The sequence below is a fragment of the Lygodium microphyllum genome, chromosome 3 (assembly GCF_053477565.2).
Source record: "Lygodium microphyllum isolate KBCC chromosome 3, Lygodium_microphyllum_v1.1.10, whole genome shotgun sequence".
In the NCBI taxonomy this organism is placed as follows: Eukaryota; Viridiplantae; Streptophyta; class Polypodiopsida; order Schizaeales; family Lygodiaceae; genus Lygodium; species Lygodium microphyllum.
The window spans coordinates 76,980,139-76,992,433 of record NC_141137.1 but is presented as its reverse complement, the minus strand read 5'-3'; the positions used below and the strand labels follow the sequence as shown (position 1 = coordinate 76,992,433).

At 42.7% G+C, this 12,295-nt stretch overlaps 1 protein-coding gene across 1 annotated transcript in view; it reads right to left on the bottom strand.

The window, feature by feature from the left end:
* LOC148038527 (Acyl-CoA N-acyltransferases (NAT) superfamily protein) overlaps positions 1-4,625 on the bottom strand; it is a 47,506-nt gene extending 42,881 nt beyond the window's left edge. Inside the window, exons 1-2 of the mRNA XM_087673071.1 lie at positions 4,412-4,625; positions 4,247-4,337 (exon numbers count right to left, since the gene is read on the bottom strand). Of these exons, the coding sequence (XP_087529197.1) occupies positions 4,247-4,337; positions 4,412-4,489 (169 nt within the window). The 5' untranslated portion in view covers positions 4,490-4,625. The remainder of the gene's footprint in view (positions 1-4,246; positions 4,338-4,411) is intronic.
* Positions 4,626-12,295: the final 7,670 nt, after the last annotated feature.

The window sequence follows — 12,295 nt, the reverse complement described above, 5'->3', positions numbered from 1 at the left end:
GCGTGACTTTTGTGCTCAACTGCACACAATACATCCCACTGGTTCTCATGCAAGACAGTCCACATGGCATGTTGCTTATGGCGAGAGCAAATGCCTCGCACATTCCACGTGGCTATCTTCATATATCTTCAAACAAGGGAGTCAGGAACGAGGCGCCTGTTGCCTCGCTTTCACCTTTTCCGCGAGAGCATCTAGGACGCCCTCATCCATAAAATCAGCCAAGACTGCAAACGAATTCTGGCGACCTGCTTTAAAGGTAGAAGGAACATCCACTGCCTTGGGAGTGGGGCGGGGATAACGCCGATCCCAGGGTGTAATCACATTACCTTTTGTATCAAACGCCAACTTAGCAGGTGGGCCCTTAGGGCCGTCTATATAGGCTTTCCTTGTAGACTGATTACGGGGGCCAGACGGGGCCATAGTACGCGCAGCTGGCTGTGAAGTAAACAGTTCTTTCCTGCGCATATACGTGCGCACGGAATCCTGTGAAGTATTAGGCCCAGGATCCGCCAGGCCTGCATCCAACTTTTTACCTTTTTTTTGACGTGCCTCAATCCAATCAGTGCTACGAGAATCCAAACCCAGGACCGGCTGTTTGCCTTTATCCACGACATTTGGTGGCTGAAGGGTCTCCTGTGTCGGGGCATCAAGCACCATGTCATCTTTAGGCAGCACAACCTGCGCATCCTCGGAAGACGGTTGCCTTTCAGGGCATTCGGCCATGAAATGCCCCAATTTACCACATGAAAAGCAGTGGCCTGCAAAGTTGCTCCATTTTAAGCGAAAATGCAAAGGATGCATGCCAGAATAATTGAGGCGAAGCCACGCAGGCCTTTTCCTGGCTGTGTCCCATAACATGCATAAACGATTTCGATTCATAGCCCTGAGGCTTGGGGGCACCAGCACTGTTCCCACAACGGCCGTTGCATCCTTCAACAATGGCCAATAAACCGCCGGACAATTTTCCACTTCCACCCATACTGGGCATTCTCGTTGAAGCAGACGCTGGAAATCGCCCATAGGGCGCCAAGGTACAACATGGACCAAGCGGCGATCAAAGAATAATGGCAGCTTGGACAGGAGCTCAGCTCGATGTGTTTCCGATTTCAACAGCACCTCATAAAAGCCGCGAGGTCCAAGGAAGATCTCCTCAACACACTCCCCTTGCAATAAATGGTGCATCCACTGGCGAATATGTGAAAGCACTGGGATCCTGCCAGTGAAGAAAAGTATAACCGCACGGTCATAAAACACCGAGAAGGACCGCAAGACTGATTTCGGGTCCACCGTGGCTTCCAGCACATCATCAGTGCCCGCGTCAGAAAAAGTTTCATTGTTGTGCTGGACATAATCGCCAAGCAGAGTATTGGCAAAGTCCAGCAAATGCTCCCAGTCAATCTCCTGCGAATCCACCGGATCAGAGGCAACCTGCGCATAGGAACGTTCCTGAGGACCCATTGGCTCGTCAGAAGTATGCTTGGAGCGTTTGCCCGCAGGCGGCAGTTCAGAACCCGGAGGCATCTCCTCCGTGCAGGGCACCATATCCTCCGGCTCCTCTGTATCGGAATCAGGGCCAAGGGCTGCCACCGTCCGGTCTAGAAAATCCATATCCAGGCCAGCCATACGGCTTCTTGAGCGCTGCCCGCAGACGAAAAGCAGGGGACCACAGGCGAACAGGCGTGCACTCGTTCACGCGTCGCTCTCTCTCTCTCTCTCTCTCTCTCTCTCTCTCTCTCTCTCTCTCTCTCTCTCTCTCTCTCTCTCTCTCTCTCTCTCTCTCTCTGTGTACAGATCAGGGGGTGCACCACCCGGCTGCAGCAACAGGACTACAACGGAGAACCGGGCAGACACGCGCAGATGACCCGGGGTGTCGGGTAACAGGAGAAACACGGGGGAGGCGTAAATGTGGCTACGGCAGCCCCGCACGCTGACACAAAGAAGTCTACCACAGGCGGAGCAGATGTCAAGCAGGGCGGACGACAAGCGGGGCAGGCGTCAGTCAGGGCGGACGTCAGGCGGGGCAGGCGTCAAGCAGGGCGGTCGTCAGGCAGGGCAGACGTCAGGCGGGGCAGCGTTCGACAGGAGGGGCAGACGCCAGACGTCGATGCAGGCAAAGTCGCAGCAGGCGTGCAGCGAGCAGGCACGAGGCGCAGACGGCGGTGGCAGCTGCGACAGGCGTGGCCACGCGAGGGACTAACGGACGCAGCAACGGCACGCTCTGATGGGGTCGCGGCTGCACAGGGTGAACGACGCGCGCTAGGTCAGGCGGGATGAAGGCCCGCCATCGTTCCTCGCTCACGACTTCTCTCTATTCACACTCTCTCTCCCCACTCTCTCTCTCTCTCAAAAAAAAAAAAAAAAAAAAAAAAAAAAAAATCTCAAAAATCTCTCTCTCTCTCTCTCTCTCTCTCTCTCTCTCTCTCTCTCTCTCTCTCTCTCTCTCTCTCTCTCTCTCTCTCTCTCTCTCTCTCTCTCTCTCTCTCTCTCTCTCTCTCTCTCTCTCCCCCCTTGTTCCTTCTTCCATTGCGCACTCTCACAATGTTCATATTGATTGGTTATTTTCTAGTTCACTACATTACTTTTTCAATGGGTCTGAACTGCATTTACACTAGCTAGGATGGGGCAACCAGCATTAATGACAGCAATCAGTATTTTGTTGATTATTTTATTGCTTTTGATCAATTGGTCAACACTTTTGGCTGCTACAAGCAGTAGCCAACCAGTTTTGGCATATTTTTTATATTTATAGTAGATTGTAGTGTCCCACTTGGCTGGAGCCTAGTCATTCATGCTTTGCAGGTTTAAGCACACTCTGACGTACAGAGATACTTCTCCATCTTCCAATGTTGCCTTCCATCATCAACTTGTTACTTGATCCAGTGTAATCACTAACGCCTTGGACTACATGCAAGGTCTAATTAGTCTCTTTGTATTCAACATTCTTTTGGAGTTCATTGCACATTTTCACCTTCCATTCTTTTTTTTCATTGCAGTCTTTCTCTTTCCTTCTATGCTCTTTCCCCCCCCCCCCCATCCCAAAAAAAAAAGAAGCAACCTAAGTTTTTGAAGAGTTCTAGCAAGAGGAGGGCATACTTGCTAATTTTTTGTGATGAACAACAAGAGGAGAGTGTTTTGCAACCATTCCTAGGTGTTGAATATGCAACCAAGCTTTATTGTACATCAAATCAAGATTAGGATATACTATTTACAGCAAATTAATTGGACTAGGGTTTACAAAAAATCAATAATCTTGAGCATGGAATTGCTGCACGAAACATTTCAACCAAAACCCCCAATTTGCCCCTTGTTTTGGTTGGTAGACCATTGAATATTCATGGCAAATATTAGGAACAATGTATTTAGACATACACTTCTGATTTCTCACCATTGAAAGCATTAAATTCAACATCCAAACTTAGGGAAAATGCATGTCAAAGATTAGGGCTTATGGACAACAAGTTTACAAGTTTGAATTACTTCAATTTAATGGTGCATTGAAGGTGCATTGGTTAGGGCAAAGCTCTAGGATGGTTGGACAATCAAGAATAAGGCCTCATTTAATGAATCACATCAATCTAGAATTGAGATTTGTTGAAATTTCTCATTGATTGCAATGTCGTAGTAGTAAGAGACCACGTATACATTTTCGAATGTCATATTGGTCAACATTGGAGCGATTGCAACTCTGTATGCTCAAAGACACATTGGTTTGATTGTTAATTGAAACAATTTCAAAGCTCATTGGTCAAGGTTGGTGAGAGCAACTTAGGACATAGTAATTGGAACCAATCCGGTCCATTGAAGTGCCAGGCATGTAAGGAATCATTAGTCAAAAGAGTGTTGCTTGTGACAGCCACATTGATCGCACATGTACGTCACAAGTGGTTCATGTAAAGGCTTATCTTCAATACTAAAGAAATAATGTAACGGACACACCTTGAGGGCTAATCTAGTGTTGTCTGTTGTGCAAGTGCATTCTAGCTTGTTAATCAAACTTGGAATTAAAGATGGTTTTTCATCAAGATGGATGATTCCTCGACTCCTATTGAGATCAACTTGGAATGTTATGCCTTCTATTATTTGAGACCTACTCCTGATTGTAGTTTTTTTTTGCTTTTCAGTGTTGAAGTAGTGCACAGACCGTGGGATTTTCTCGCTAGTACCTATATGGAGCACTATGTGGTTGCTTTCGGTCCTGTCAAATTAGTGTCGGAGAATGGATACAGACAGAAAGATCAGTACTCACTGTAGCCCATGATTCGGTTGCCTGGTCCTTCAGCCACGTGGAAGATGTCTGGCCACCTCGCCAAGTACGTGAGGTAGAAGGACATATTGAACTGGTTGCAACAGGAGAAACCATAAACACAGGAGAGATGTATCACAATCATAATCTCTTTAGAAAGAAGCTTACAGTTTCTGTGAGGTGGTCGAGGTTCACAGAGCTGAACCGCAGGAGATCCTCGCAGCAAAAGCGCCTGATGGTCGTCATGCCTTCTTCCCAAGTATAATAGTGCACTCTGTGTTACGTCCCACTGACAGGCAAGGCTCGCGAATGCTTTGAGGAATAACAAACTACCTTGCTTTAGAGTGTTATACATAGATTGAGTTATTCCTACATTTGGATCCACTTGCCTGGATGATCAATTGTTTGTCGAATATATGACCTTAATTTTTGCGGACCTTAAACCATGCCTTCCATGTTGACTTCAAATTTGAATACTTTAAAAGAGACGAGTGTTCCTATGTGGTGAATCGTGATAAATTGAGCCATGTACTCTAAAAGTATAAGCAAATACCACCATCACATAAAAGCTCGTCAGTATTTGTGCGAAGTGACACAAATACAAAAGCACTATTATAAGCTTGTATATTATTTATTGAGTCCCTACCCTTAGGATGCACACCATGCAATTGATCATGTGATGGTTCCGATGGACATTGCAAAGATGCGAATATCACTTTTTCGTTTTGACAACAATGTTTACCATATTTAATTGAATACTACATTTGCATTTTGCATCTCCACAATTTGGCCAAATATCACTTACATATCTCAAAATGACTCTAAATCGAATGTATATCTAGATCTTGAAATAGCAATATTGTAATTGCAAGAAAAATATCCAATACGAATACAGCATTTAGAATAAAGCAAAAACCTCCATCTTGGGAATTCAAAACAGAGACATTGTTAATTTATTCTTCACCTATCATTGGATTTTTTAGGCTTTTATCATTTCGAGTATCACCACCATTTGTTGAATATAAAGGTTCATGTATAAGAATAGTTGGCTCAATATTCCTAGTAGAAACTTTGATATGAGAAGTCATATTTTCACTATAAAATGCATTATATCAACCAATCTATTATGTCTCATTATAGAGCCTTATCTTCTTTGTCAAATGTTATGGCAACCAACTTCCAGGTGAGAATAAATATTTTGAACAACCAAATGCATCATATTCAATGGCCAATCATGTCTCATCTTCCTCTCCTTTGCGGTAGATTGAGAAACCCATCCTCTATTTGAAATCAAACCAATTGAGTCCTGAATCTAGTAGTTTGTCTTTGTTTATATCCAATAGAGTTGAATAGATGCCTATGAATATGTAGATGATTGTCCCTACTAGTTGTTCAATATGGCAATGCCATAATGTTTACAAATTGATAGAATCGAGTATCAACAAATGATTACATAATTGAGTACATTTTTATTTATGAAATCAATAAATAATATTTTTACTGTTTGCTTTGAAGATATAAGCCTAAGACCTCTCTCACTCACTCTCTGTTTGTGTGCCTGCATGTGTGTCTATGTTAGGAAACTTTAGAGATTAATAGTTAGAAACTCATAAGGTAGAGGAACTAATAACTAACTTGGAAACCCCAAAATATAACATAAAGTAGCTTTCTAGAAACCCAAAGGTATAACGTACTCGCCTATCGGCTGTCCAGGTATGTATTTAGTAGTCATTTAATTTTTTGAATTGTTCTGTTTCTTTGGCCATCTCTTTCCCTCTCACTTAAAACATAACCTTAAGTCTAAGCATCACTACCCGGCACTCCCATGGAATGTTCCAGGGTTTGTCGCCCAGGGTTTTCGAGTCTTGGACATCCTACTTTACGTAGAGATACCCAATCCGAAGCATATCCATGCCGCACTTGGTACAAAGAGAATGGGAAATGAGAGGGATCAGCCACTCAACCTCTCTGACCATACGGCATGGTCCCATTCTGATCCCCTAAAACAACATGAATCAGGTTCTAACTTAACAATACCTAAAGATCTAATGACAATAAAACTTTGTGAGAAGCCTCATAATTCTCTGGGACCACCCTGCTATAGAACCGACCCGTTAGGGGTTCCGCCCACCCGCTTCCCTTGATAGCTTTAGTTTTCTAATTAGGTCCTATCACAATTACGTGTGACATTTAAAACCAACTTCGTTAATTAAGCCTTTACGGAACAAGGTTCGTTCGTGTAATTTACAGAACAGACATGAAAACAGAACAAGCAGTCCTTTTGACAAACAAGTTCCTTAACTTATCTTCAAGTTAATCTTTGTCTCCTACCCATATAGGAGAAATTATATTTCCCTTCTACCTTGCAGAAGTACCTAGTCCAAATCACATGGCACCATAATTTCCATCATTTATCTAGAATAGGATCTTCCAATGCCATAGATGTTGGGCTCACGGCAGTCTTCAACTCCATTTCGGACTAGGCAAGGGGTGTCCAGGGCTCCACCTGACCCCAAGCGACCTAGGAGTGAGACACAACTTTCGTGGTTGGCCTTTTCACCACTCGACCTTCGGCCCGTGAATCGAGCAGTGCCCTTTTTGGGTTGAAAAGTGACGTGACCTTGGAGATGATCCACCCGACACAAAAATATCATTTCCTTAATTAATCCAATTAACAATCAAACACAATCAAGGCAATTAGCCCTAATAACATTTTCCAAGAAAACATTTATTTATCCCCATGGCAACTTGTCATCACAGACCCGTGCCATGAATTTTCCAACAATCACAAGCATTTGGAATAATCATGAAACCACAATCCAACAATTGGTTGAATGTAAAAGCATTTAGGGTGTTATTCGATCAACCAACAAAACAACAGTACTCTTTTCCAAACATTGCAAGAATAGTTGCCATAATCTTTCCATCGTGTATTTGCTCTCCCCCTTGGGATCAGGAGTGGTTCTATGTAAAATTTACTTAATACACCCTTCTTTTGGCTAAGGCATATGTTACGGTTTCAAATACTATACAAGACATAAGTTCTATTGATCACTTACATTGATTGATAACCCAACCTTTTTCCCAACAAGTACAAAAGCATTGGTCTTTCCTTCGACTTATGGTTTCCTAATCCTTGAGCTCTTCATTTGCCTTGGAGTTGTTATTGCATCCAACCCCCAACCCCAAATATGATTGATAAACATAGTAGCTATTGGACAAATCTCAAGGCATCTTAATTTTAATCTTTATGATCGTTATTTGTGTTAACTACGCACAACATCAAGATCCTAATGAAGTAACAGTTCGAGATATTAGCGAGAGCTTGGGCAAAGATCTTAGAGTTTTCGGGAATAGATTTCGTTTAGGCTAGACTGCCTACCATGCAATATGTCAAGCATGCAAGCTACAACATACCTTCAGTGGGGGAAAAACATATCTATTATTTTCACGAAGGGAGAGTTGACAATACCTTGGAGTGCTATTATGCTATGTACGAATTTGTCACATAGCATACCCGCACTTTGCAACTTCATCTTTTGAATATTTGGGATGAACTTTAGCCTTTTAGTTAAACCATCCTTGTGTGGCATAGTACAGGTCTAATGCATATCATGTTGGAATCAAAGCAAGCATCCGTCAATTTGAAAATGCATTATTTACAACCGGTACGGCAATTGGATTGGCAATGATGTGTTTGCCCAAGGCTTCGTTGCTTGTTGTGAGATTGGCATCTGCGCGTGACATTCTCCGCTTGGGGGCCATTCTCAATCTTCGTCTCCCGTAGATGCGAAGCGCACAAGACTCCCACGCCTTTTCCTTGATTAGCGGGGGGTGTTAATTGGGGAGAGAAATTACAGTGCGGGTAATCCAAGCGGAACAAGGGGGAGAAGAACAGTGCCTGTGATCACCCTCTAAGGAGGGGAAGAGAAGGAGAACCTTCTTGGAAGTTCCTCTCTCTTGCTCTCTATCACTCCCTCTCTGTTTCTCTCTCTCACCCTCTCTCTTCCTCTTCCTCTCTCTCTCTTCTCACCTCTCCCTTTCTCTCCCTCTTCTTCTTCTCTCTTCTCACCTCTCTTTCTTCTTCTTATTCTTCTCTCTCTTTGGCAGCAAGGGGGCTCTCTCTCTCTCACCCTCTCTCTCTTTTTGGCAGCAAGGGGTCTCTCTCAGAGGCAACAAAAAGGGGGGGAGGGGGCAAGAGGTGGTATCCCCTTCCTTCCTTTACGATTGGGGGGTTTATATAATGGGGGAAAGGGGTTATTATCGGGGGAAAAAGAGATAGTGGGTGGGGGGGGGGGGGGGGGGAAGGTAGCACACTTGTGCTCCTCCCCCTATCGACTTGATTGACGTCGTCCTCCCCTTCATCATCATCGCGATCCTTGTCAACTCCTCCTTCTCATCATCTCTTGCGTTGCCTCTCCCTCAATTGTCGTCACATCATCCTCCACTTCCTCTTCTCCCCCCTCCCGCCACTTGTCGGTTAACGACAGGGGGGAGGGGATTAAAAGAAAAATTATTATTTTGAAAAAAAGGGGGGCATTTTATGCGACGGGTAGGGGATATTATATCCTCTCTCCCTTAGAGAACTTGAGATGTCCTCATCTTGGAAGAACTGGGGAAGACAAGCATTAATGGGGCTTAGGGCTTGTTGGGTTAGGACCCATCATGCGTCCGATATGCTACTCTTAATGTCTCAAGTAGTACAACTCATATTATTGCAATTATCCGTAGGTACAAGAGTAGGATTTATTTCCAATATAAGTTGTATTACATGTTGATAGAACTTCTAGGATCGCTAATCATTTTGAAAAGGTGCAGTGGGTTCTAGGTCTTCGTCTTAATATGATTCCTCCATATATCCATAGACTGCACCTATGTAGCTTCATTTCCTTGGAAGCTCAATGTCTTCCGATGGACTTAAGTCAGGGAAGTCTGCTTGGACATGTCCTAGCTCATCGCAATGGAAGCATTGGTAGTAGGGACACCTCCTATGAATGTGCCCTATCTCTCTGCACATGTGGCATCTCTTGTCCTGCTCGTGGAAATCGTCTTTGCCACAATTGCCCAAATTAATTTCTTGGACGATTGGCTTTGCCCAAAGTAATGCATCTTGCAAGTCTATTGAACGCATTGCTCCGAGATGGTGGTTCAGAGGAGTATTCAAGCCATGGAAAAACTTGGATACTTGCTGTGCAATATCCATAGGTGGTGTGTATTTTAGGGTTACAAACTTTGAATAGTAGGTTTCCAAGGTTAATTCCAGCTGCGTGAGCTTGAATAATTCATTCATCCCTAAGGTCTGGTAGGTTGGTGGAAGGTATCATCTGCGTACAGCATCTTTCACCTGAACTCAAGTGACAATGGTGTCGTGCCGCTACGTGCGCACTCTATAAAAAAATCTAGAGTGTGGCTTTCTTATTGATTTAGAGAGCCAATGCCATTTTAGATATTAGTGTTAGTGTCCATGGTTCAAAATATTAGATTTTTGGACAAGTTTTAGTAAAAATCCATAAAATTGTAGACAACTTCTAGATTAGGATGACATGTAAAATAAAGCATGTAGCTTTCAACCAATTTGAGAGGATTTTATGTAAAAAGAGAGATTGACGAAATCATGCAATGTGTGATCATTGTTTTCAAGCAATGAACAACACTCGGAAGGGGGAGATGAAGAAGGAGTGATCTGGCAGAATTCTGGCCAAGTGTGCTAGCAATTTACCCCCCTTTCGGAGCCAATGGAAGCATCAGATTGGCGATCTGAGCAGCATAGAGGAAGGTATTATTTTGTCTATTAGAGTTATATCTTCTCATAATGCTGAAAGAAACTGGCAAACTTTATCTCTGTTAGTATTCTTCTACATTTTCTAATTCTTTTTTGGAGTATTCTTCTATGTCTTCAATTTCTTCGAACTCCTTCTCTTCTGTCTACTCCTCTCCCTGAATCTACCTTCACCTTGCTGTCTCTTACCCTTGTGGTGGACTCTCGACACCAAACACACCGACACCGTGTTAGGGGAAGTTTATGCTATCATCAGAGTTGGAAGCTTTATTAACATCTTCAAGAACTTGGCTTGAAACCTTTTATCTCTACCATCTCCAGAGTCTAAGCTCTTGAACCCCCATACATTCTTCTCTTGCCAAAACCCATGCGGTGACCTTCAACCCTATACACTATGACATTGGTGAGCCTGACGTGAAGGTCGGTGTAAGAGAACTCCAAGATGGGTGAGATACTCTACAACAATTGGTGCACATACTACAACAGACTCAGCAACAATAAATCCAAATGTTACAACAACAACAACAAAGGCAAGACAAAGAGAAGATTGATTCCACAGCTATCAAGGCCCTAGAGGAAGTTGCGCAGGAATTAAAACAATTCAATGGTCAAAATGTATTTAATTTTATTTTCTTGTATGTTGAGAAAATGCTCTTCTTCGGTGTACCACAACATGCATAGAGTTGCTATTTTGCCAGATTAGCCAAGCATGGTCTTCAAGAAAGAATCCATGGTCTTTTTCAGCAGGATTGGGATTGGGCTGCATTCAAAAAAGCCCTACACAAAGAATTCTTCTTAGAAGACTCTAGCCTAATGACAAAGAAAAGTTTCACTGATTGGGTTGAGAAACCCAACAAAGGTTTAGCTGCAACCACTTTATACCATGAGTTTGAAAGTAAATTTGGACAACTTGATGCTAAAGACCAACAAAGTATGGAAGGTTAGAAGATTGAATTATTCTTTAAGGCTACAAATTCCATTCTGCAAGAGCAGCTTGCCGATCGCCTAAAAGATACTACCTTCAAATCAGGAGTCAAGACTACATGGATAGATGTTACTGATGTAGTTAACATGATTGTTTGAAGAGAGCGGATGCGACTAAGATTGGGCTCTACTTCAACTTCAACAACTCCATTGATGGAGCTTGTTCCATCTTCAAAATGCCCTATTCTTTTGACTAATCAACCAACTCTTTCTTCTTCTGTTCCTTCTAAAAATGATGTCATGGATGAACTCATTAAAAGCATGCGTGACCTTCATTTGAATCTTACATAAATTAGTTCCAAGGTGGAGAAGCTAGATGTCACAAAGTTGAAGAACGAGGACAATCATCAACTTAAAGACCCATGAGAGAAGGCTTTAAGAGGTGCTATATTTGGTGTGATAGCCAACAACATGACAAGAGGAAGTGTTCTACCTTCCGTGAGGCTGAAGCACAGAAGCTCATCTTTTGGAAAGATGAAAAAAATCATGCAGCTGAAACTAGTCTTCCACTAGAGCCAAATTTTGGCAATGGTGAAATGAAGAAAATATTAGAAGATTTAGTTGTAAAGAACGCATATCTAGCAATTGATGCAGCTACCTATGGGCTACAAATTAGGCCAACTAAATCAAATTTGAAAGCATGTAAAGCTAATGTGCAATCTAAAGTATGAATGTAGGCACTAGATCAAATGGAACGTGGTAAAGCAGCCAAAGAAGACTTGGCTAACACCAGTCATTGCATTCAAGGAATAATTGGTTGGAAAGAACCAGTAGATTCTTTTTCCACCTTTGCACATTTGGCTAACATCAATCATAAAGAAGTCTTGATTGAAGAAAAGAGAAGAAGAGTATATGAACTACGGCCTTCCTCTTTTGGCCCTCCGAAACAGGTAACTAGAAGAATGCTTGCACAACCAAAGCTTACTAAAAATATAACCCCAGATCAAGAAATGGAAGATGTGCCACAAACAAAAAAGACAGAAGGAAAGAAGAAAGGCAAGCAGCCAGGCTACAAATTGCAGTTTGACATAGAATCTGCAATCGATCTCAAATGAGTCCTAGAATAACGAATTCTGGGAAGAAAATTTGAATTCACCTTAGGCGAAATTCTTGGAATTGCCAAACGTGAATTCCATGATGTAATTATTAATGTAATCAAAAGGAAAAGACAATATGTTGGTGATGAAGCTTAAGAAACAATGCATGCTTTTTTGCAAGTTCTTCGAGTTTTTATGCAGGATGAAGAGAAGCTGACTCACGAGGAATTTATCTTGAAGCAATTAAAGAAT